This window comes from Lineus longissimus, chromosome 12 (genome assembly GCF_910592395.1).
Source record: "Lineus longissimus chromosome 12, tnLinLong1.2, whole genome shotgun sequence".
NCBI lineage: Eukaryota > Metazoa > Nemertea > Pilidiophora > Heteronemertea > Lineidae > Lineus > Lineus longissimus.
In genome coordinates this window covers 11,503,765-11,529,307 of record NC_088319.1, presented here as the reverse complement: position 1 = coordinate 11,529,307, position 25,543 = coordinate 11,503,765, and the positions used below count along the sequence as shown (strand labels likewise).

At 41.2% G+C, this 25,543-nt stretch overlaps 2 protein-coding genes across 3 annotated transcripts; both read left to right on the top strand.

Annotated features, from left to right (window-relative positions):
- Positions 1 to 89: 89 nt before the first annotated feature.
- Positions 90 to 16,201, top strand: LOC135496816 (transcription initiation factor TFIID subunit 10-like). Its single transcript, XM_064786342.1, has 5 exons — positions 90 to 186; positions 14,079 to 14,194; positions 14,475 to 14,539; positions 14,786 to 14,897; positions 15,448 to 16,201. The coding sequence occupies exons 1-5, from the start codon at positions 171 to 173 to the stop codon at positions 15,535 to 15,537; spliced, it is 399 nt and encodes a 132-aa protein (XP_064642412.1). The 5' UTR covers positions 90 to 170; the 3' UTR covers positions 15,538 to 16,201.
- On the top strand, positions 2,089 to 9,855 carry LOC135497055 (chloride intracellular channel protein 2-like). 2 transcript variants are annotated; one of them, XM_064786722.1, is made up of 2 exons: positions 2,089 to 2,354; positions 5,478 to 9,855. In XM_064786722.1, the coding sequence occupies exon 2, from the start codon at positions 5,613 to 5,615 to the stop codon at positions 6,366 to 6,368; it is 756 nt and encodes a 251-aa protein (XP_064642792.1). In that variant the 5' UTR covers positions 2,089 to 2,354; positions 5,478 to 5,612; the 3' UTR covers positions 6,369 to 9,855. The 2 variants fall into 2 exon arrangements, with proteins under 2 accessions (XP_064642792.1, XP_064642793.1); XM_064786723.1 differs by lacking the exon at positions 2,089 to 2,354 and adding an exon at positions 5,187 to 5,335.
- Positions 16,202 to 25,543: the final 9,342 nt, after the last annotated feature.

Below are 25,543 nucleotides of genomic sequence, written 5' to 3'. Positions count from 1 at the left end.
TCCTCCCTATACTGGAAGACAGCTCATATTTCTTGAACGCCAGCCGAAGACAGCCTGGTATCATTTGACTTGCGGTTTGCATGGAATCAGTGTGTTTAAAAATCTCGACAACCACAACGTTCACTCTTTTCCAATTTTCGGACAAAACATAAAGACGAAAAATAACGAAAATGACCTCGAATAATGGTAAGATAAAATGTTGATGTCTATTATTTCGTTTTTTATTCTCAAACATGTGTTCGTGAATACTTTGGGTGATTTTCGGGATACTGGATTGAAGATATCGTTTTGTGCAGGTGTTTGTTCATGTCCGAAAATAGAGTCTGTACAAGATATGTACATGACGCAACATGCATACATGCATAGAAAAGAATAAACCATGTCATGATGTACATGTACATGATATACTATGGTACATGACCATATTCTACAGAATGGAGGTCTGTTTCGCTGAGAAGGGCACTGTACTATGTAGGCCTATACAGTAAAAGCTCCATCCATACGAGCGATTATGACATCATTATATTATAATCGCTAATCGCTGCAATGTATGTGCGACAAAGGATATATTCCTTGGCTGCAGGTGGAACCAGTCATCACTTTGTTCGATGTTAACTAGTATTTAGGTAAGGGCCTGTGATGACCACGGCAAACGAGTGCGTAGAATATCGCTGCGATTTTAAACGCTCGTTAATAGCAGGCACTAAAAGCTATCAATTGACTTCATTGTCTTCTTCTTCTTCTTCCGGTAGAAGTGGAGTACCTCTGTTGAGTATTGTCGCACTGTCAGTTTGAGTAACATGTGAAGACCTACAAGTATAGTTCAGACAAAGACTTATCACCAATTTGTGGTAAGGGAGGGGGCTATTGGTGTTGACTTACACTACATGCACTACCTCATACCTGTCTATTGACTGGAAAAAATAAACACTTTTTACACAATGTCTAACATAATACCTGGTTGGGATCCAAACCTGACCAAATAGGCTAACATCATCTTTACAGAAACAACTTTGAATTATGAATGGGCACATGTACTATGTACCTATGGATTGTAAAAGTTGGAATGATGATAGATATAATGAAATTTTTAATTACAAAACTGTGTGACCTCTCTTTAAAAAAATAACTCGCCATATCAGACACTGGGATCAGATAAAAATAAGAATGTGGAAATGATCTGATATAAAAGATAAAAGACGACAGTAATTTTGCCTTTTTGAGGGATTTGATATACCCTTGTTACCACTGCAATATAAACTTTAACACCACAAACACACACGAAATCTGAACAAAATAGGGAGCGACTCGACAATTCACTACCATTTCCCAAAAAAGGTCATTAGCCTTGTTTTAAGTGACGAAATAAAGGGCATTTCTCATTAGAGCAAAAAAGTGTCAGTGAACTCTTCACTCGGGCCCAAAAAACGTTTTTCTTATTTATGTATATGATAAGAAAAAATTAGGTTTTTCTTCGTCTAATTATTAATCAAAGAAAATAAACAGCTTTTGATTTAGACAGAATTTTAAAGCCTACATTGTACTGTAGCCAGGGCTAAACCGTACCATTTTTTGTCATTTTATCTATTGTTTTCAAGCAAGATCCACCTTAAAAGTGTATATATTGCAGTCGGTGGTAAACCTTCTTTTCATTTTATCACACTCACACTCTCATCCTTGTAACACTTATAATATTCATCTTGAGAATCAATAATACAATCCTGCACTGCCTCATATGTTAGCCGGCAGAGGGCGACTCATGCTGCTCTGAGGCTGATTAATGTTTAACTTTCATAGTGTAATTTACAAGCTGTACCTTTTTAAAATACCCTGGGTATCGGATCATTGATACCTTGAGTGTGCATAAACCAGATCAATAATTAACTGGAAAATCTACTTTAAAACTGAAAAAAAACGTTTTCCATTCATTATTTCCCAGACCTGTACAGAAACCACAAAATTGCAATTTCCGTGGTCCCCATTCATGCCGTGTCGATTTTACAGATCATTTGCACATTATGCCACACATTTCACCTGCGAATAACAGGTGAAACTCATTCAATTGTGTCGGCTCATAACTTGCTTAATTACAAATTTGTGCGAAAGAAAAATCAATGAAAAGTCTGAACAGTGTGGCTGCACCAATTTGCGGCTCCATATCTGTGCACACACATGCTGTGGCCAGGAATCCTGCATAAATAATACTGTACTGGCTGCGTGGAGGTCCAAGAGCTCTTGAGTTATAGGTGTGAGCCGACATAGGTGTGAGCCAACTTACATGTGGAAGGCTAGAGAGGTGGAGTGCATACAGACTGGATTTCGTTTACGGAGATTTTTCAATTTAAAAAGTTGAGGTAAGTCTGCTTTTCTGTTACTTTTCAACTTTTGTTTAGTTTGGAATGGATTGATGAACATGTAACTTAGGTTAGTTGGCTCATTTCATCAAGAAAAAAACTACATGGTATGTTTACAATACAGATTTGAAGTAATATCATTCACAGACATTACTTTAATTTTGCACATGGTGTTGTGTGAAATAGAGTTTGACATTTTTGAAGTCTAAAAAAATGATGGCCTTTGCCTAAAACTATTGATGATGTTATCACTACTATTTGCATTAGATACATGTACCTTAAGTCCAATTTCCGGCAGCTGGCAATATATTTCATGCCTTTAGATGCATGAAATAATGTAGGCGGTTGCATCTTTGAAATTTTCGTCATTTATTACCCTAGGCCCAGCACCATGAATTGAAATGCTATAAATAAGTGAGAAATTCAGATTCCAAATCCTTTGTTGTGACGATAACCTCTCAAATTTAGACTTTTCAATTGCTTTGTAGCTTAGATTGTATTTTAGATGTGATGCAAGTAGCTTAGATTGTATTTTAGATGTGATGCAAGTAGCTTAGGCTTAATATAGTAGGCCTACAATGTATCTTCTTTTAGTCTTAATGTTTCTCTACATGTCTTTACAAATTTTCCGAGATAGGCCTTCATGTACTTCTGCATCAGTTCCTTTGTTCTACAACGACTGCAGATCTTGGGGCACCTTGAACATGTCGATGAGATTTTTCTCTGGGCCAGACAGCCGATGTGTTTACCTGGTGTTCAGGCGCTGTTTTTTCCTTTGTTTGTTTTTACATTAATCTTCCAGTACTAATGGACTGCTGTCTCTTAACTATCATGAATCCAGGTGTACCTTAGGTATTACAGATGTCTTTCTACTGTATAGGGGGTCATTTTGGAACATCGATAAAAGCACTTTCCCCCTTAATTTGCTGAGCGTGGATGGATTTGTGGTTGACAATCTTTTCAGCTGCTGCCTCAAATATTGCAGCTGACCAATGGTCGATGGGCCTCTTGTTTATGTAATTGCAGAGCCAGAGGTCAAAAGAGTTGGGGGGGGGGGGGGGGTTTCCCCTGTTTGTTGCCAATGTTTTCCCTTGTTTGACATAATTGGCACAATGGGAGGGTCACTTTGAAAGTCACTCGTTTTACAATAAGATTAAGAAAAGCCAAATATAGTGCCAAAAACTTTCACTTCAGACAAACTTTCGAGTTGTCTCCCACTATGTCTAAGACCTCAGAGTTGCCACAAGAAGTTTTCCCATCAATATCGTCGGTATGAAACCTGCTTCAATCCTTTTTTTCAATATGTGCAACATACCCATGTGTATGCATATTCTGAATGAGAATATTTCAAATTACAAATGTAAATTGAGTGCTTTGACTCAATGATGCTTGATAATTTGAAGCACAGCACAGTACGCGGTGTTTACGGCATACCTTTAGCGTGAGGTGTCAAGTGTGGTCACACCCTAGGGAATATTGTCTGACTTGTTCAGCAAGGTAGATGGACTACATCACAGCTCCTTTCTTGTGGAAGTATTGAGCACGTTGTTCAGACTATGGAACTTGCATGGTATAAATGTACATAAAGTTGGTAATTTTCTTGGTGAAATACAGTGTGAAACCTATTTTAGCGGACACCTCTTTAAGCAGGACACCCTCTCTATTAAGGACACTGAGTCCAGTTGTGACTGTCATCTTTGAGCCACTCTACGTGTCTTTGGCTCGGTTTCTCAAGGGTACTTTTTTGTCCAAGTGGGTGGGGGCCGGGTGAAGTAGGCTCTCAGTCTCAGGGGAGGGAGGTGTGGGGCAGGACACCATTTTTTGTCCCATAAAGGCCCAAATCTGCATGAAAACATATATGTTTTGCACTGTCTGGGTGGCCGGGGGGAGTTTCCCCGGTCCCCTAATGGTGCTAAATACGGCCCTGTTTTTGAATAGTGGTCAAGATTCGGGGTTCCGCACCCCAAAGTTGAGAGGCATGAGACTCTAGATAGGTCTCTCTGTCAACCTTGCCTTAAATACCCTACCCAGGTATAAAGTACCGGTAATAGAATTGAACAGAAATTGAAGGATATGATATCCCAAGGAAATTTAGTATTTTCTTTCTCAGTCTCAGGTAGTGGTAAAATATTTCTCCCACGCCAGACATAACTAGAAATATTTACCTGATTTATGTCAGCTATGTGTATCTCCCTATACGTGACTCATTTCTTTCTGTAAATGATTCTGACAAAAATATCAGCCAGAAATCATCAAGAAAAATACCTACAGCATGCCAGCAATATGATGTAGTTTAGATAGGTTTTATCATAGCCTTCATATACAGCTGTTGCTGACAGGTTTTTAGATGGTTGAGAGTTTATATAGATTTCATCATATCCATGCTTAGCAAATAACAGCGTGAGAAAGTGTACGCGCAGCTATAAAATAGCCATTTTCACATTTAAAAAGTAGTGGACTGGCCGAAAGTGCATGATCAGATGATTGTACCTCTCTAATATTGCTATCTCCACCAGAAAGTGGGGACATAGTTTGGGGCTTCATGCACTACCTCATGGGACTTATGAACAGAATTGAGCATTTTGAGGTGCAAAAATAATTCAGTGGGTCCGCTTAGGCCTACCTGTTACCTTTTAATGGCCATAAGACCTGATGGTACATGTATGGTGACCTTGAAAATATCATGATCACTCTTGCTATCGAATCTTGAATTTGAAATTTGAAATTTGATCAATTACAATTGACACTGCTGATGTCGCTAACATTGCACTGGTATATCTTTAGAATAATGCAGCATGCCATATGTGTTCAAAATAAGCAATAAATTTTTGAAAGGGTTAAACATAACTTATTATATTCTCAAGCTCCACCAGATGGTCCTCCCAAACAGGACATGTGTCATAAATTGATTTTGTTGCTAAACACACTGTATAGGCCTGGGCCAAGGCAGTGTGTTGAGAGTTTGAAATATATTGTCCTCGGTAATTGGTTAGAGACAGATGATATTAGCAGGTTTATTCCATGGACAAGGGAATAATTCAGGATAATAGTGGATATCTGATAATTTAACACAGACTTTTCACCTCATAGTGTATTCAACTCTATTTTTGTTCCATCTTTCAGGTTATCAACACTGGCTGCTGAAGACCGAAGAAGTATTCTCATCATCAAGTGGACAGCCACGCTCAAGTGTACCCAGATCTGAGTGGGTCAGGCATCCGGATTCCACAGCTGGATTTAGATGTAAAAAATTGGACAATGTCGGAAAATTCAGTGTCGCCAAACTTTGTTGAATTATTTGTACGCTCTGGCAAGGACGGAAAATGTTACGGGGCATGTCCATTCTGCCAGAGGATTTTTATGATACTGCTATTGAAGGCAAACGGTGATGCCCTGACCTTCAGGGTCACGACTGTTAATCCAAGCAAGACGCCGCCAGAGTTCAAGTCTATCTCAAACCGTCTGCCGACGCTGGTCCACGGCACAGAGGTCATCAAAGACAACCAGGAGATAGTTGATTACATCGACGAACATTTCCCCAAACCGTCGCTGGCGTACAACAGCCAAGCCGCCGAAGATGTCACGTTGCAGGTCTTCTCCAAGTATACGTTTTTCTTAAAAGATGTGGCACTCTCCCCCGTTGGTTTGCAGACTGAACTTCAGAAGATTAACGACTACCTGGAGTCGGTTGGAACAAAGTTCATGTGTGGGGACTACCTCACGCACCTTGACTGTATGCTTCTGCCAAAGTTACAACACATCCGCGTTGCATCGCAAGCTTACAAAGGGTACCAGTTCCCACGGGAATTCAAACATCTCTGGCGTTATCTGCACAATGCTTACCAGAGCGATATCTTCAAGAAAACGTGCCCTTCCGATCAGGAGATCATCTATCATTGGATAGACAAAGCCGACTCCGCAAAACTTCGTAAGGCTGAACAGGAGCCGAAATATGGCCAGGAGGCACCGGCGCAGTATAGCTGGGAAATACCGTCTGGATTGTCGCAGATTTAACAGGAATATTTCAGTCAATCCTTTTGTTAGTTTTCCCAATTTAAACTGGGAAGGATAGTGGTAATTATACAAGCTGCTGAATAGGATATTCAAGAAGGATTTGCTGCTGTTGATGTAAAGAGGAATATGCATGCGCTCTGAATCTTTGCATTTTGAAAGGCATTTAAATATTCTGCTTTATGGCTTAGGTATATCACTACTGATGGATTACGACATCAGATATCCTGTATGACAGCATTTTAAAGATTTTGAACAGGTTAGAAGAAAGACAACAGGAATGTTATACTGTGTGAAATCATTTTATCTACCAACATTGTGGCAATATCATCTTGTCTTTTGTGGTGAGGTGAGGACGCTGGGCATGAATTATAAGTACGCTGTGTACAAGTGTGTCATAAGCCGACCCAGCTACACCGACAGGAAGAACATTCCAGTTGCCCTATTATTTGTCAAATAAAGTGGACATGTGTTAAAACTTTTGGGGTACAGCCAATTGAAAGACGCAGCCGATTCGCATTGATTCAGAAGTACCCTGGGTAACAAGAAAGGTGCAATTGACCGTGGGGGGGTATACTCCTGGTTGTTTGTACACAGTGCAGTATGTGCAACATCTATCTGGAAATAATCGGCTGTAGGTAAAAGTACTTGTGGGATACTGTACTTTCAAATGATCGATTGGAGGTAGATGTGTTCCCAATCAAAATAGGATCAAAGTTGCGAAGCATGGACACACCCTGTGGAAGCGGCTGCAACTCCTTCAAGCATCACCCACCTCTTGGAGTCATGGCCAACCACCTCTCTGAGCAAATCCAGAAGGAAGACCGCCCATAAACAAGGTCATTGTATGGACCTTAATACACCTAACTGGCAGCTTCCTCACTATTGTGAGGCTATGCCAGGACACCAAAGGAGAGCTGTGTTCAGGTTTTGAAACCAATGTTGTATCTCTGGTTTCAACATTTGAGCTGTTAGGGTTAATACAGTTGCGCACATGGGAGAAACCGAAGCATACATTTCAACTGTAACAGCTCAAACACTGAGGCTCGGTGTCAAGATTGGTTTGAAAGCTTCGTCAACGGTCCTTACATATATGAGGGATTTGATTACAGTCCTTGGCTGGATTTCCTCGGCGAGGTGTTTGGCCATCACTCAAAGAGGTGGGAGATGCTCGGAGAGATGGCGGCTGATGCTGATTCCATGAGATAGGGCACTGGCTGTGTGACCGTGAGAACAAAGTCGTCCAACTACTTAAAGATATTTTATCTGGATTTGGTTTAAAAAGTCAAGTGGCTGAAAAGAAAAGCATTTAAAATAATGCGTGTAATCAAAGTATTTTCTGAAACAGCTCTTGACTATCATAGTAAAGGGTTTGCATACAATTGTTGAGAAGGGCTGACACAAGCGGAAAAGTTTGCCTTTGATATTTTTATTAGGTGCTAATAAGCAATACGTAGCTTTACATTGTAGTTCTCTGATAGTGTATCTATAGGACGGAAAAAGGCTGAGGTTTCTGACATCAATGGTCACAACCTTGTCATTATCCTTACTTGGTTGGGTATTAAGAAAATGGATGGAAGAAAAATGGAACATGAATAATCTAAGCAGTCTTCCTCATTGCCAGCAGAGAAGAGATGATCATAACCAAAAGTCTTATATGTTTTTAAAATACGTTATGTGCTCGTGACTTCTTTGCTTAAGTTTAGAGGTTCAACATTTTCAATCTACTTTTTTATGACACCAGAAATGCATCGCAGATATGACAAGTACTTGTATACCATGAAATGATATGGAATCAACCTTCACAAGTTAGCCAAATAAGGCTGGAAAACCAACTTACTTATGTACACTTTGGGGCGGGGGATAATTAAAAAGCGTCTACTCTATCACTGGCGAAAATGATGAAAGTGTTGAATCGCCCCTTTGGGATCATCATATACAAACAAGATATACAAAATAATCAATCATTCATACCAAAATAAACACATCGACTAGCTCACCCTCAGGTGTTAGCTCAATAAAAAAATGTCCCGCATCACCTGGCATAATTAGAATTCTGCCATGGGCCTGGACACTAGGTCCTTTGTTGATATATCAGCCACAGCAGTGCCTCCATACCAAGTACTGTACATTTCGAAGAGCTAAGTTCCATCTGAATGCGAGCTTGTGGGTACTGTTGTTTGCTGTGGTGAAATCCATGTATTTTAAGAATATGTTGTATATGGAGAGTAACACCCCCCCCCCCAGTTTTTTTTGTTTGTACAGTATTTGAAGCTGAAGCACAATGTACAGTTTTAATATAGTGCTTTGTTTTATATAGGTTTATGGGACAGAGTTTTTTTTCCATGAAATGCTTCTAAAAACACTTTCAGTTTTTTTAATATTCTACTATTCTACTCTGGTTCTGTATGAAGGTTATGTCAAAGTCAACCGTTGACACAGACAGCTGAGCTTGCTTTGTAACTAGATTCATATACCCCTCTGCAATCCGAAATATTATGTGTGTGGAATGCCATCAAATCAATGCCTTTATTCAATTTTTACAATGTAGAGAGTCATAGAATTTTATATAGGAAGTATTAGTACACATGCTTGCACATTGACCTGTATGACTTCGATGCGTTTAAAATAAAACATTGATTTCTCTGTGGGTGTTGCCCTACTCGTAAGCATCCAGCCTTTCAAAGAGAAGTCAGGAAAAAGATAAATGCTTTTGAATTTGCATACTATTTCCACTGTTGAACATTCATAGATTATGACAATGTGCATCCGATAATTCTGTTTTAGCTATTGTGTGTGGATTTGTCGACTGCTGCGAGGTGCCCTTGCAGTGTATAAAGTGTTTCCTCGAAACGTTACTCCCTCCAATGTGGCAGGTTAGCAATAAGATATAAATATGAAGTATGAATGAAAAATAAAACAGAAGATGAGGTATGGTGTGGAATTTTTGATTCGTCCATTTTGCAATAAAGCTATGCCTATCCGGTCAGCACAATTTTGTTCATACCTGACAAAATTATTGAGGTATATGTACCATGCAGTGTTTTGGGTGGTAAAATTTCCATTTACAACTTTTACTTTTTCTTTGCTGTTTTGTAGCCTAAAGTAAGCACGGCAGATTGCGACAAAAATACTAACTGATTCTGAAGTGCAGCAGGAAATGAAAAATGCTAGGCAATTCAATCAAGGCACTTGGATGAAGATGCCTTTTTGCCAAGACGGCAGATGAACTGAAAAATTCCTGGAAAGCGCAGTATTTGATATTTCTTCACTCTCATGGAGTGTTGTTTTTTTGTCTCTTCTTATTTTACCTCACTTACCCATGTTCAAGATGATGTAAAAACATCATGCCAACATACCTATAGGGGTGTATTTTGAATCACACCTCAGCTATTGCCATAGTTACTATTGCTTGTTATGTAAACTTATGAATCTGTTATAAGTATGTTACTCGGCTTAAGTTTCAATAAAGAATTTATTTAAATTCTGATACAGTTAGTTATTTGGTTTTTTTATCTGGATGTATTCTTGGACACCATGTTAACATTCCTGATATCGAGTTAAGACAGATGTTTCTGGAGGGTCGTGTCCAGATAATGCGTGGCTGTTTCCATCCCCGGGCAGTGGAGGGGGGTCACTCCCCACTAAGTGTGTAGCACATCGACTTATCAAAAAGGGCAGGTAAGGATGTCTTCTTTTTGGTCACATTGGCAAATCTTTGAAGATGCACCATCGCTCAATGTAGGCGTACAATATTCTAGGTTTGAGTTTTGATACATGATCAAAGGAAGTAAAACTTAAGGAAAGCAGCAGTAAAGGCTGTGGGTTAGGCCTGGGAATAACCCAGCAAAAGGAAGTGGCTTCCATCCCTCTCAATTTAATATGCTAAGTACCAATTCCTGTTGCCTTGGTACAGTCTCCTTCCTCTTTGTACTATGTTCATGCTGCCCTGCCAATTTCTCACGAGCAGTAGTGATGTGTTTTCCATGTGCTACAACCTTAATTACCTTTTGGTCATTAAGGTTGCAGCATTTGATTACATTCTGTGGCTGCAGTCATAGCAACCGTGGAAACCATTGAGACCCCTGGGTGCATATAGAATAAAACTTCAATTTCAAATAAAATTACTGGTAACATGGCAATGTCTTTATGATGATGACAGACATTAAAAAGTACAAAATATTTGGTTTCATTTTTAAAAATTTTAACTCACCTTGATACCAATGTTGCATACAAATAGGGCATGAGTAGTGTTGATGTTTTGTTCCAGATATAAATGGTGTAATCGAGTTTCTCGGAACGCCTCGAATGCATTAGGGCCTATATTTTAGCTCCACCCTCGCTTCCAGCCTTGATTTTTGTTCTGAGAGACCAGCCAGTGTGGTACTAATTCCTTACAGTGGTGCCTACTGGTACATAGTCTCCCCCCTCCCAAGTCAATATCAAAGAGAATTACAGGGTCGCAAAAGAAACTAATTTCTCAGAGCTGCCTCGGACCAGCAGCATCTCCTCCACGGCTCAGGCCTGGCTTCGTATCATTCTTAAAATATGCTCATCTTTGCAAGTGTATTTTAGAAATGATCCAAAGGCCTCCTGGTGCTTAATTGGGGGGGGGGGGGGATGAACACGAGCATCTATCCTTTATTCAAACATTGGGCTTGCATGTATCATGTTGAAAAATGGAGCCGCACTCATAAAAGTATTCATAATCGTAACTGTGTGCCATCCGATGGTCATAAATGTGTCTATAACCGTTAAATGCAACATTACTGCATATCATTGATATGTTTTATTATATATTATAAGGAAATGGGAGGCTGATAAAACACTGTGGCCTCTTAAAACATCGTCGGATGTCTGGCACTCATCCGCACTGCTAAACTCAATATCATCAGGCTTATCAGATATTGATGGAAAAACTGGAATTTCTCGCATTTGATTGGCTGTGACAATTATGGTAAAATTGTGCGGATCTATGTCTTGTCTACAGAAAACCCGCTCAACTGTGGCAGGGGTTAAAATGACTTCTATAGTATCTTTCAACTACTGCATAGGAGTTCGCCGGTCACTTGGCCTATCTGACCGTTCATAAGTAACTGACTGGAGTGAATGGATCAGCCAATAAATTATTTGCAAACAGTGTCATGGCAAAGTAATCAGAATGAGGTAGTGTGAGCCTATTGATCATTCAATGCAGAATCCAATAATATGACTGTTGAATTTCGATTGACCGTGCGTCGCGATGGAAAGACGGTCAATGCACAGCTATCGCTGATTAATATAGCAAAGATCGAAGTTTGTTGGCAGAGATTGTATAGATTGGTTAAAACTTGTCTCAAGGTGTTTGGAGACTGATAAATTGAAGTTGCTTTGGCAATAAAAGATATTGTGATGGACAATCTTCTTCTTTTGAGTAACCCATAGTTGGGAACAAAATGTAACTGGCCATGTCTGTGGCTTCATTTTCATATCAATCGGGACAACCAAACATTGATGAACTCCAACCTTTTCGAATACAGGACCTTCTTTGCAGTAAATGAACCAGGATGGTGAGGATTTTTCTCACCTTGAAGTTCAATATCCATATCTTCAACCCCCTCCCCCTTTATGGGCCTTGGCTAAAGTGGTACCTGTCATCCACAAAGACGGGGAAATTGCTCGCCTTCCCCACATCAGACATTTAAACATACTACACTTGAAAGGCGTTTCAAGTAGCAGTTGCCAACATTTTCAACTGCACCATTATTTTGAGTCCTATTTAATCGAACTTCACATTTGATGCAGACTTCAACTTTGAAGTGTCACTTAAAAGGCACAGTGTCCCGGTTTTTTGACATTTTCATGTTGATAGTCTGTCAAGATTGTGTTGTCCAAGCACTGTGCTGAATTGGACACTTTCCATCTCAGCTTCATGGTAGCGATTAGGATTCCCTTGTCTTTTGCCCAATGTTGATCAATTCAGTTCATCAAAAAGGGCTCATTTGCTTTAGAATTCCAGATAGCTGATCCTCACCATGCAGGACTTGGCATAAAAGGGCTACGCCTTTTGTATTGGTGCGTAAACCAGCAGTCATTGGATTGTTTTCACAGTACATCTGTCAAGAGCTGCTGTAAAATTACATGTAGTTGTTGGGCACAAATTGCACCGTGCGTGCCCGGTATAAAGAGGGGAAGCTGGCTTTAATCGAAACTTTCATTTGAAAATAGCCCTGGCCACAACAGGTGGTTTTTACAAGCCGTTCAATTACTACTCCCAGTGCAAGCAAGGCAAGTTCTGCAAATCAAATATGTTCCGATCGAATTTCGATCATGCATAATATTTGAGTGATGCATCCCAAATGTTAATACTGATATTACAGTACCATATAAAGGCATTTCATGAACATTAGATGCCCAGCCTCTTCAAGGTTGATATTACGAACATATCGTATATAAAGTGTCGAGTTGGGTTCAACGGAGAATGAGTAGGAATTACGAATAATGGCCCTCCATCATTAGTGCGTTTGATAACTGTGGCCACCCTTGGGTAAGCATCGGATCTCACACCTTGAAGCACATGCCCTGTTTGACTTGAACAGGAGCGCTTTCATGTCAGGCCCACTGCGAGGGTGGCTCACTTCGGCCTGGCATGAGATGAGGCGCGACATACCGAAAAGAATGCAGTGGCACTTGCAAGCACTGCGCTGGTAATTAGACACGCTACATGTGTTCCTGTGAAGGGCAGTTTTCGGATGCATCAGAATAAAAACATTCTGCAGTAGCTATGGAGTTCCTCTATTGAGCTGGTAGTATGAAATGATGGCCAATAGAAATTATTTCTGTAACATTGATGGACAGGAGCAAATAGAGGACTCCTCCGGAAAAAAAACCACCAAGGTCATCGTGACACCAATGATGATAGTGATGATGAAATGATATTTTAGCTGTGATCTAAAGAGGGTGTATTACAGCAGCTTTTTCACTAAACAGCATAGTTTCTTCAAAGACAATGTTTTTTCTGGTGAGGCTCAAAAAAGGTTCGGGCAAAAATGGCAAAATGCTTTCAGACAATAAAATTGTAATAGTACATTCCAACACTTGGTGAGGGCAACTAGGTCTGGTTCAAACTCTTAAAAAAGCAATTTTGTAAAATTGTGTTCATACTTGAAAAACCTGCCGTCCTCCACCACCCACTTCAGGATGCCAGCTTGTACTTTTGAAAATTTGCGGCCAGTGAGTTGCTAATTTGCATAAAGCTGACGTCGATATTGTCCCAATGGTGGTGTTGTATTTCTATAAAACCCAATTTCTATTGATTACCTAATGGAAAGGTGGTATATGTACATTGGAATGGAAGTACACAATGGTCCAAAGGATCATCTCAAAGGTTGGATAAGTTTCTGACAATTTGAAGTTGAGGTTTTATGAAAGGCTCAAAGATTCTAGTTGACATGATTTTATGTGAAATGACATAAATTTTCGTAATTTTATCCCCAAAGTGAGTACGAATCTGTGGTCGTGGCCATTTTCAGTCAGATTGCACTACAGCACGCAATTGTATTGTGTAATACAGTGACGTCACAACAATGGAGCTAATATTGGCAGAAAGAATATGCTTGAATATATTATGTCTGCTTTGAAGAATGTGTGATATCATCACAGTGTGGGGGATAAAAACCGTCATCATGTTTATTCAAATTCTTTTCGAATTCTTTTCAAATTCCTTCTTTCCAGATCATGACGCTATGGATACCTCTTCTAGTTCGACGAATGCCCACATGAACCAAGACGTCAAACCTGGTGTCTCTTTGTGCGATTTCACACTCCAACTCGAAGACTATACACCCACCGTAAGCAGAATCTCATGACAGGGCAATACGACACACTCTGTTCTATTTAACCAAACCTGCAAGGAAAATTTTGAAAAAAGTCTAGTGGTGCAAGTTCCTTTTATGACAAACATTTGCCAAAGTCTCAAAAATGTGGTAAAGGGTCCTTGAAAATATATCATTTTTCATGGTTTTAAAAGTGCAACTTCAAGACTGGTGTGAACAAATGAATCGCGTGGGAAAAGGTTTTAAGAAGTGATGCTTCTGTGTATTGACGTGATATTTTTGCCTTGTCTTCCAGATACCAGATTCTGTGTCGGCCTACTACATGAGTAAAGCCGGATTTGAAGCCAATGATCCAAGAATGTAAGATTTATTTTCTGTTGCACAATCTTTTAGATGGGAGATGGTATTCACTGGTATGATTCGAGGAGGATTTGCCAGTTTTAAAAAAGATCTCTGAAGCGCAATGTCCTGTTAACTTCAAAATTTCCTTTAAGTAGTTACCAGTCCTGATACTGTCAAATTTTGTCATTTATTTGTCAATATACAATTACAAAATGTTTGTTTTGTGAGAAATTTAGTTTGATTTTGTTGTCTCTATAATTGCAGTGTTAGATTGATATCACTTGCTGCCCAGAAGTTTATATCAGATGTCGCAAATGATGCATTACAACATTGTAAGATGAGAGGTGCTGGACAGAGCTCGAAGAAACAAGGCAAGGTATGTATGTATGTGGAATTAAAAAATTGTGATGATTATCACAAGCCACACAAGGATACCACTAAAGATTCTAGAATGGCCCATGGTAGACCCACTGATGGCCCATGGACGATCCATTGATGAGATATTCATCAAAGGCCCAATAATGACGGTGGGTCCCATAAAAATTCTTTGTAAATGTAAGCTGCAAAGTACCGAACAGTTTGAGTAACAGCCTTCAGAGTCCTGGAATGTAAGAATAACTCACCAATTCTATATAAATCCTTTGATGGCCCTTCAAAAAACCTTTAATGATTCTATCCATGGATGAATGATGGGCCCAGAGTAGATACGACCATGTGGTTGAATCCATGGATCTATGGCGATGATTCTCCTTCATCGTTCTGTGAATGGAACCACAGGTCTAATATGAAGATTCTCCAAAATGGATCTGTGGATGTCCCGAGGATTGAACTTTGATGATTAATTCCCATCGTAGATCTAGGGATGGACACTTTTGCCTGTGTAGAAGTTTGAAAAATGTCTTTAATTATTCTCATCTTCCTTTAAGGACAAGAAGTACACACTAACGATGGAAGATCTCACCCCTGCGTTGGCCGAGTACGGAATAAACGTAAAAAAGCCTCATTATTACTCATGAAGTTGCAGTCGCCGTGAAAACAATGACTTAATGATGTTATACTTGATTATTATGTCAGTAACTTTGTGGAGAAAAGACCACTCGCCCACACTTTGTCTATTTCAATTGAAAGATACTAAATGACATTGTGAGATGCCTGCTTGACATCTAGCTTGAATTGAATATTCCAGACTGATCTAAGATCGGTGAGACTAGACTAAAGACAGCAGAACACTCGTATAATGTAACAAGTGTTTGTAACAGTTTTCTGGTTGAAATTACAAGATATCCAAGTGCAGTTTCCCAGTCCAGTAATATTTACTTTAAAGGGGTACGCCGTACGTAATTACTGGTGGTCCAGGAAAAGAAAAATGCAGGTATACAAAATGCATTGGTGCAGTTATCATGCACACGAATTAGCTGAAACTCTGATAGGTCTTATTCTCTACAAGGGCATTGTTGAAACTTATATTCAGTTAATATGAACATGTACATATTTACACGATTTGAAATTTTCAAATTTGATTGCAAGTTTCAAATATTCAACAAATAGCATAGGCCTTTAGGGAGAATTTGGTCTCGCGTCTTTTACTACTGAGTGAGGATATGTGTACTTTTATTTATTCTTCCAGTGAATTTTTATTGGACAACGTGTATAAAAAGAAACAAAATAAAATCATAGTAAAATATATAAAGTGTTTGTGGCTTTCATTTTGACCTAACCTGTCTCAATATTAGACGACTCAACAAAGCCCCACTTGGAGAATAACTGTGGCACTAATAGCAATACCCTGGGGGGCTGGGAGCCCCATACAGCGGACAGGCACCTTACGGCAGGCAGGCACCGGAAGTGAACAGCCTCAATCCACTTTAGCCGGATGAGAATTATTAATATGACTGGCGACAGTGTTGCAATCACGTACAGTTCACAATTGCAACATCGTCACTGCTTTTTAATAGGCTTGCTGAATGACCATCCTAATATGCTTATTTCTTGAGCAAGCTAATAGACACTTCGGTACTGATATACAATCGAGTCTATTAACTAAAGAGTAGTGGCATCAGGAAGACTCCATCTCTAAGCAATAAACCCGCTGTCACAATCTTGCATGAAGACAAGGCCAACAGAGAAACCTTGGATCAGGGTGCTGTAACATCATCTTTGATAGACTCCGAAGGACGGTTGTTGGGGATCTGAAAAGATCGTCGCTGTTGCTTTGTTCTTAACAAGACAAGTCACTTCAACACTGCTGTAGTCTTTTCACCCAGGAGTAATGGTATTATCCAGATTCAGTCAATCACCATGCAGTTAGTCGCCACACATCAAAACGTACCGTCGCAATCTTGCATAAAGACAAGGACGACGGAGCAACTGACTGGGACAGGGGCCGCCTTACAATCTTTGAGGGTGTCCAATGGACGGTTGGGTTTACTGAACGACCATTATCATTGCCTTCTTCTTGAGCATAAGTCCAATTCACTTTGAGACTGATATAGTCTTTTCACCCAGGAGTAATGGCATCGTGCAGAGTCGGTCTCTATTGTAAAGACATAAAAACAAGGCCAACAGAGAAATCGGCCGCGACTTGGGCTTATCATCTTTGAAGGATGGACAGATGGGCTTGCTGAAAGCTTTGTTCTTGAGCACTTTGGGAGTGATGTAAAGTCTCTTCAACCAAGAGTAATGGCATCATGCATAGTCGGTCTCTATGCACCATAACTGGGCGTCACAATCTTGCATAAAGACAAGGCCGACGGAGCAACTGACTGGGACAGGGGCTGCTACACAATCTTTGAGGGTGTCCAATAGACACTTTGGCTTGCTGGGGACCATTATCCTTGCTTTGTTCTTGAGTTTAAACTCAATTCACTTTGAGACTGATATAGTCTCTTCAACCAGGAGTAATGGCATCAGGCAGAGTCGGTCTATCTGCACCATAACTGGCTGTCACAATCTTGCATAAAGACGAGGACGACGGAGCAACTGACTGGGACAGGGGCTGCTAAAGAATCTTTGAGGGTGTCCAATGGACAGTTGGGTTTGCTGGACGACCATTATCATTGCCTTCTTCTTGAGTATAAGCCCAATTCATTTTGAGACTGATATAGTCTTTTCGACCAGGAGTAATGGCATCGGGCAGAGTCGGTCTCCACTATAAAGACATAAAAACAAGGCCAACAGAGAAATCGGCTGGGACTTGGGCTTATCATCTTTGAAGGATGGACAGTTGAGCTTGCTGAAAGCTTTGTTCTTGAGCACTTTGGGAGTGATGTAAAGTATCTTCAACCAGGAGTAATGGCATCGTGCAGAGTCGGTCTCTATTGTAAAGACATGAAAAGAAGGCCAACAGAGAAATCGGCTGGGACTTGGGCTGATCATCTTTGAAGATTGGACAGTTGGGCTTGCTGAAAACTTTGTTCTTGAGCACTTTGGGAGTGATGTAAAGTCTCTTCGACCAGAAGTAATTGCATCATGCATAGTCGGTCTCTATGTACTGTAACTGGCTGTCACAATCTTGCATAAAGACAAGGACGACGGAGCAACTGACTGATACAGGGGCTGCTATACAATCATTGAGGGTGTCCAATGGACAGTTGGGTTTGCTGGAGGACCATTATCATTGCCTTCTTCTTGAGTATAAGCCCAATTCACTTTGAGACTGATATAGTCTTTTCGTCCAGGAGTAATAGCATAGCGCAGAGTCGGTCTCTATCATAAAGACATAAAAACAAGGCCAACAGAGAAATCGACTGGGACTTGGGCTTATCATCTTTGAAGGATGGACAATTGGGCTTGCTGAAAGCTTTGGTCTTGAGCACTTTGGGAGTGATGTAAAGTCTCTTCAACCAGGAGTAATGGCATCAGGCAGAGTCGGTCTATCTGCACCATAACTTGCTGTCACAATCTTGCATAAAGACAAGGACGACGGAGCAACTGATTGATACAGGGGCTGCTATACAATATTTGAGGGTGTCCAATGGACAGTTGGGTTTGCTGGAGGACCATCATCATTGCCTTCTTCTTGAGTATAAGCCCAATTCACTTTGAGACTGATATAGTCTTTTCACCCAGGAGTAATTGCATAGGGCAGAGTCGGTCTCTATTGTAAAGACATAAAAACAAGGCCAACAGAGAAATCGGCTGGGACTTGGGCTCATCATCTTTAAAGGATGGACAGTTGTGCTTGCTGAAAGCTTTGGTCTTGAGTAAGTTATTAAAGTCATTTTGGGAGTGATGTAAAGTCTCTTCAACCAGGAGTAATGGCATCAGGTAGAGTCGGTCTATCTGCACAATTACTGGCTGTCACAATCTTGCATAAAGACAAGGACGACGGAGCAACTGACTGGGACGGGCTGCTATACAATCTTTGAGGGTGTCCAATGGACAGTTGGGTTTGTTTGACGATCATTGGCATTGCCTTCTTCTTGAGTATAAACCCAATTCACTTCGAGATTGATACAGTCTTTTCGTCCAGGAGTAATCGTATAGGGCAGAGTCGGTCTCCACTATAAAGACATAAAAAAGGCCAACAGAGAAATCGACAGGGACTTGGGCTTGTCATCTTTAAAGGATGGACAGTTGAGCTTTCTGAAGTCTTTTCGTCCAGGAGTAATCGTATAGGGCAGAGTCGGTCTCCACTATCAAGACATAAAAAGGCCAACAGAGAAATCGACAGGGACTTGGGCTTATCATCTTTAAAGGATGGACAGTTGAGCTTTCTGAAGTCTTTTCGTCCAGGAGTAATCGTATAGGGCAGAGTCGGTCTCCACTATAAAGACATAAAAAGGCCAACAGAGAAATCGACAGGGACTTGGGCTTGTCATCTTTAAAGGATGGACAGTTGAGCTTTCTGAAGTCTTTTCGTCCAGGAGTAATCGTATAGGGCAGAGTCGGTCTCCACTATAAAGACATAAAAAGGCCAACAGAGAAATCGACAGGGACTTGGGCTTGTCATCTTTAAAGGATGGACAGTTGAGCTTTCTGAAGTCTTTTCGTCCAGGAGTAATCGTATAGGGCAGAGTCGGTCTCCACTATAAAGACATAAAAAGACCAACAGAGAAATCGACAGGGACTTGGGCTTATCATCTTTAAAGGATGGACAGTTGAGCTTTCTGAAAGCTTTGTTCTTGAGTAAGTTGTTAAAGTCACTTTGGGAGTGATGTAGTCTCTTCACCCAGGGCATCATGCATAGTTGGTCTCTATGCACTGTAACTGGCTGTCACAATCGTGCATAAAGACAAGGAGGGCGGAGCAACTGACTGAGACAGGGGCTGCTATACAATATTTGAGGGTGTTCAATGGACAGTTGGGTTTGCTGGAGGACCATTATCATTGCCTTCTTCTTGATTATAAGCCCAATTCCCTTCGAGACTGATATAGTCTTTTCGTCCAGGAGTAATGGCAAAGGGCAGACTCGGTCTCTATTGTAAAGACATAAAAACAAGGCCAAGAGAGAAATCGACTTGGACTTGGGCTTATCATCTTTGAAGGATGGACAGTTGGGCTTGCTGAAAGCTTTGTTTCTTGAGCACTTTGGGAGTGATGTATAAAAGTCTCTTCAAAAAGGAGTAATGGCATCAGGCAGAGTCGGTCTATCTGCACCATAACTGGCTGTCACAATCTTGCATAAAGTCAGGGACGACGGAGCAACTGACTGATACAGGGGCTGCTAAAGAATCTTTAAGGGTGTCCAATGGACAGTTGGGCTTGCTGGACGACCATTATCATTGCCTTCTTCTTGAGTATAAGCCCAATTCACTTTGAGACTGATATAGTCTTTTCGACCAGGAGTAGTGGCATCGGGCAGAGTCGGTCTCTATTATAAAGACATAAAAACAAGCCCAGCAGAGAAATCGGCTGGGACTTGGGCTCATCATCTTTAAAGGATGGACAGTTGAGCTTGCTGAAAGCTTTGGTCTTGAGTAAGTTATTAAAGTCATTTTGGGAGTGATGTAAAGTCTCTTCAACCAGGAGTAATGGCATCAGGTAGAGTCGGTCTATCTGCACAATTACTGGCTGTCACAATCTTGCATAAAGACAAGGACGACGGAGCAACTGACTGGGACGGGCTGCTATACAATCTTTGAGGGTGTCCAATGGACAGTTGGGTTTGTTTGACGATCATTGGCATTGCCTTCTTCTTGAGTATAAATCCAATTCACTTCGAGATTGATACAGTCTTTTCGTCCAGGAGTAATCGTATAGGGCAGAGTCGGTCTCCACTATAAAGACATAAAAAAGGCCAACAGAGAAATCGACAGGGACTTGGGCTTGTCATCTTTAAAGGATGGACAGTTGAGCTTTCTGAAGTCTTTTCGTCCAGGAGTAATCGTATAGGGCAGAGTCGGTCTCCACTATCAAGACATAAAAAGGCCAACAGAGAAATCGACAGGGACTTGGGCTTATCATCTTTAAAGGATGGACAGTTGAGCTTTCTGAAGTCTTTTCGTCCAGGAGTAATCGTATAGGGCAGAGTCGGTCTCCACTATAAAGACATAAAAAGGCCAACAGAGAAATCGACAGGGACTTGGGCTTGTCATCTTTAAAGGATGGACAGTTGAGCTTTCTGAAGTCTTTTCGTCCAGGAGTAATCGTATAGGGCAGAGTCGGTCTCCACTATAAAGACATAAAAAGGCCAACAGAGAAATCGACAGGGACTTGGGCTTGTCATCTTTAAAGGATGGACAGTTGAGCTTTCTGAAGTCTTTTCGTCCAGGAGTAATCGTATAGGGCAGAGTCGGTCTCCACTATAAAGACATAAAAAGACCAACAGAGAAATCGACAGGGACTTGGGCTTATCATCTTTAAAGGATGGACAGTTGAGCTTTCTGAAAGCTTTGTTCTTGAGTAAGTTGTTAAAGTCACTTTGGGAGTGATGTAGTCTCTTCACCCAGGGCATCATGCATAGTTGGTCTCTATGCACTGTAACTGGCTGTCACAATCGTGCATAAAGACAAGGAGGGCGGAGCAACTGACTGAGACAGGGGCTGCTATACAATATTTGAGGGTGTTCAATGGACAGTTGGGTTTGCTGGAGGACCATTATCATTGCCTTCTTCTTGATTATAAGCCCAATTCCCTTCGAGACTGATATAGTCTTTTCGTCCAGGAGTAATGGCAAAGGGCAGACTCGGTCTCTATTGTAAAGACATAAAAACAAGGCCAAGAGAGAAATCGACTTGGACTTGGGCTTATCATCTTTGAAGGATGGACAGTTGGGCTTGCTGAAAGCTTTGTTCTTGAGCACTTTGGGAGTGATGTAAAGTCTCTTCAACCAGGAGTAATGGCATCAGGCAGAGTCGGTCTATCTGCACCATAACTGGGTGTCACAATCTTGCATAAAGACAAGGACGACGGAGCAACTGATTGATACAGGGGCTGCTATACAATCTTTGAGGGTGTCCAATGGACAGTTGGGACCATTATCATTGCCTTCTTCTTGAGTATAAGCCCAATTCACTTCGAGACTGATATAGTCTTTTCGTCCAGGAGTAATGGCATAGGGCAGAGTCGGTCTCCACTATAAAGACATAAAAACAAGAGCAACAGAGAAATCGACTGGGACTTGGGCTTATCAGCTTTAAAGGATGGACAGTTGAGCTTGCTGAAAGCTTTGGTCTTGAGTAAGTTATTAAAGTCACTTTGGGAGTGATGTATAAGTCTCTTCAACCAGGAGTAATGGCATCAGGCAGAGTCGGTCTATCTGCATCATCAGTGGCTGTCACAATCTTGCATAAAGACAAGGAGGACGGAGCAACTGACTGATACAGGGGCTGCTATACAATATTTGAGGGTGTCCAATGGACAGTTGGGTTTGCTGGAGGACCATTATCATTGCCTTCTTCTTGAGTATAAGCCCAATTCACTTTGAGACTGATATAGTCTTTTCGTCCAGGAGTAATGACATAGGGCAGAGTCGGTCTCTATTGTAAAGACATAAAAACAAGGCCATAGAGAAATCGACTTGGACTTGGGCTTATCATCTTTGAAGGATGGACAGTTGGGCTTGCTGAAAGCTTTGTTTCTTGAGCACTTTGGGAGTGATGTATAAAAGTCTCTTCAAAAAGGAGTAATGGCATCAGGCAGAGTCGGTCTATCTGCACCATAACTGGCTGTCACAATCTTGCATAAAGTCAGGGACGACGGAGCAACTGACTGATACAGGGGCTGCTAAAGAATCTTTAAGGGTGTCCAATGGACAGTTGGGCTTGCTGGACGACCATTATCATTGCCTTCTTCTTGAGTATAAGCCCAATTCACTTTGAGACTGATATAGTCTTTTCGACCAGGAGTAGTGGCATCGGGCAGAGTCGGTCTCTATTATAAAGACATAAAAACAAGCCCAGCAGAGAAATCGACTGGGTCTTGGGCTTATCATCTTAAAAAGATGGACAGTTGGGCTTGCTGAAAGCTTTGTTCTTGAGCACTTTAACAGTGATGTAAAGTATCTTCAACCAGAAGTAATTGCATCATGCATAGTCGGTCTCTATGCACTGTAACTGGCTGTCACAATCTTGCATAAAGACAAGGACGACGGAGTAACTGACTGTGACAGGGGCTGCTAAAGAATCTTTAAGGGTGTCCAATGGACAGTTGGGCTTGCTGGACAACCATTATCATTGCCTTCTTCTTGAGTATAAGCCCAATTCACTTTGAGACTGATATAGTCTTTTCGACCAGGAGTAATGACATCGGGCAGAGTCGGTCTCCACTATAAAGACATAAAAACAAGGCCAACAGAGAAATCGGCTGGGACTTGGGCTTATCATCTTTGAAGGATGGACAGTTGAGCTTGCTGAAAGCTTTGTTCTTGAGCACTTTGGGAGTGATGTAAAGTATCTTCAACCAGGAGTAATGGCATCGTGCAGAGTCGGTCTCTATTGTAAAGACATGAAAAGAAGGCCAACAGAGAAATCGGCTGGGACCTGGGCTGATCATCTTTGAAGATTGGACAGTTGGGCTTGCTGAAAACTTTGTTCTTGAGCACTTTGGGAGTGATGTGAAGTCTCTTTGACCAGAAGTAATTGCATCATGCATAGTCGGTCTCTATGTACTGTAACTGGCTGTCACAATCTTGCATAAAGACAAGGACGACGGTGTAACTGACTGTGACAGGGGCTGCTATACAATCTTTGAGGGTGTCCAAAGGACAGTTGGGTTTGCTGGACGACCATTATCATTGCCTTCTTCTTGAGTATAAGCCCAATTCACTTCGAGACTGATATAGTCTTTTCGTCCAGGAGTAATAGCATAGCGCAGAGTCGGTCTCTATCATAAAGACATAAAAACAAGGCCAACAGAGAAATCGGCTGGGACTTGGGCTTATCATCTTTGAAGGATGGACAGTTGGGCTTGCTGAAAGCTTTGTTCTTGAGCACTTTGGGAGTGATGTAAAGTCTCTTTAACCAGGAGTAATGGCATCAGACAGAGTCGGTCTATCTCCACCATAACTGGCTGTCACAATCTTGCATAAAGACAAGGACGACGGAGCAACTGACTGATACAGGGGCTGCTATACAATCTTTGAGGGTGTCCAATGGACAGTTGGGTTTGCTGGAGGACCATTATCATTGCCTTCTTCTTGAGTATAAGCCCAATTCACTTCGAGACTGATATAGTCTTTTCGTCCAGGAGTAATGGCATAGGGCAGAGTCGGTCTCCACTATAAAGACATAAAAACAAGAGCAACAGAGAAATCGACTGGGACTTGGGCTTATCATCTTTAAAGGATGGACAGTTGAGCTTGCTGAAAGCTTTGGTCTTGAGTAAGTTATTAAAGTCATTTTGGGAGTGATGTAAAGTCTCTTCAACCAGGAGTAATGGCATCAGGTAGAGTCGGTCTATCTGCACCATAACTGGCTGTCACAATCTTGCATAAAGACAAGGACGCAGAGCAACTGACTGGGATGGGCTGCTATACAATCTTTGAGGGTGTCCAATGGACAGTTGGGTTTGTTTGACGACCATTGGCATTGCCTTCTTATTGGGTATAAACCCAATTCACTTCGAGATTGATATAGTCTTTTCGTCCAGGAGTAATCGTATAGGGCAGAGTCGGTCTCCACTATAAAGACATAAAAAAGGCCAACAGAGAAATCGACAGGGACTTGGGCTTGTCATCTTTAAAGGATGGACAGTTGAGCTTTCTGAAGTCTTTTCGTCCAGGAGTAATCGTATAGGGCAGAGTCGGTCTCCACTATAAAGACATAAAAAGGCCAATAGAGAAATCGACAGGGACTTGGGCTTATGAATGAATGAATGAATGAATTGAAAAACTTATATTGGGCGCCTTTCCGTGGTCCACCACGCTCAAGGCGCCACCCCCCCCTAAATAGTCCTCAAACAAGGTGGTTTTGAGTTGCCTCTTAAATGATGTTTCTGGTAGAGCCCTGACGGAAACAGGAAGTTTGTTCCACAGGTATGGGCCACAGCATGAGAAGCTGCGGTCACCATACCTGGACTTACTTCTTTTGATTTTAAGCGCCTTGAACGTGGTGGACCTCGTACAGCCGCTTGTCGCCACCAGCAAATCTAACAGGTACATCATCTTTAAAGGATGGACAGTTGAGCTTTCTGAAAGCTTTGTTCTTGAGTAAGTTGTTAAAGTCACTTTGGGAGTGATGTAGTCTCTTCACCCAGGGCATCATGCATAGTTGGTCTCTATGCACTGTAACTGGCTGTCACAATCTTGCATGAAGACCAGGAAGACGGAGTAACTGACTGTGACAGGGGCTGCTATACAATCTTTGAGGGTGTCCAAAGGACAGTTGGGTTTGTTTGCTGGACGACCATTATCATTGCCTTCTTCTTGATTATAAGCCCAATTCACTTTGAGACTGATATAGTTTTTTCACCCAGGAGTAATGGCATAGGGCAAAGTCGATCTCTATTGTAAAGACATGAAAACAAGACCATCAGAGAAATCGACTGGGACTTGGGCTTATCATCTTTGAAGGATGGACAGTTGAGCTTGCTGCAAGCTTTGGTCTTGAGTAAGTTATTAAAGTCATTTTGGGAGTGATGTAG

Bases quoted from the DNA above. Each gene is read 5' to 3' on its own strand.
- LOC135496816 (XM_064786342.1), top strand. The intron at 14,195-14,474 runs GTAAGCAGAATC...CTTGTCTTCCAG, and splicing joins TCGAAGACTATACACCCACC to ATACCAGATTCTGTGTCGGC. The intron at 14,540-14,785 runs GTAAGATTTATT...CTATAATTGCAG, and splicing joins GAAGCCAATGATCCAAGAAT to TGTTAGATTGATATCACTTG.
- LOC135497055 (XM_064786722.1), top strand. From the start codon at position 5,613: ATGTCGGAAAATTCAGTGTCGCCAAACTTTGTTGAATTATTTGTACGC.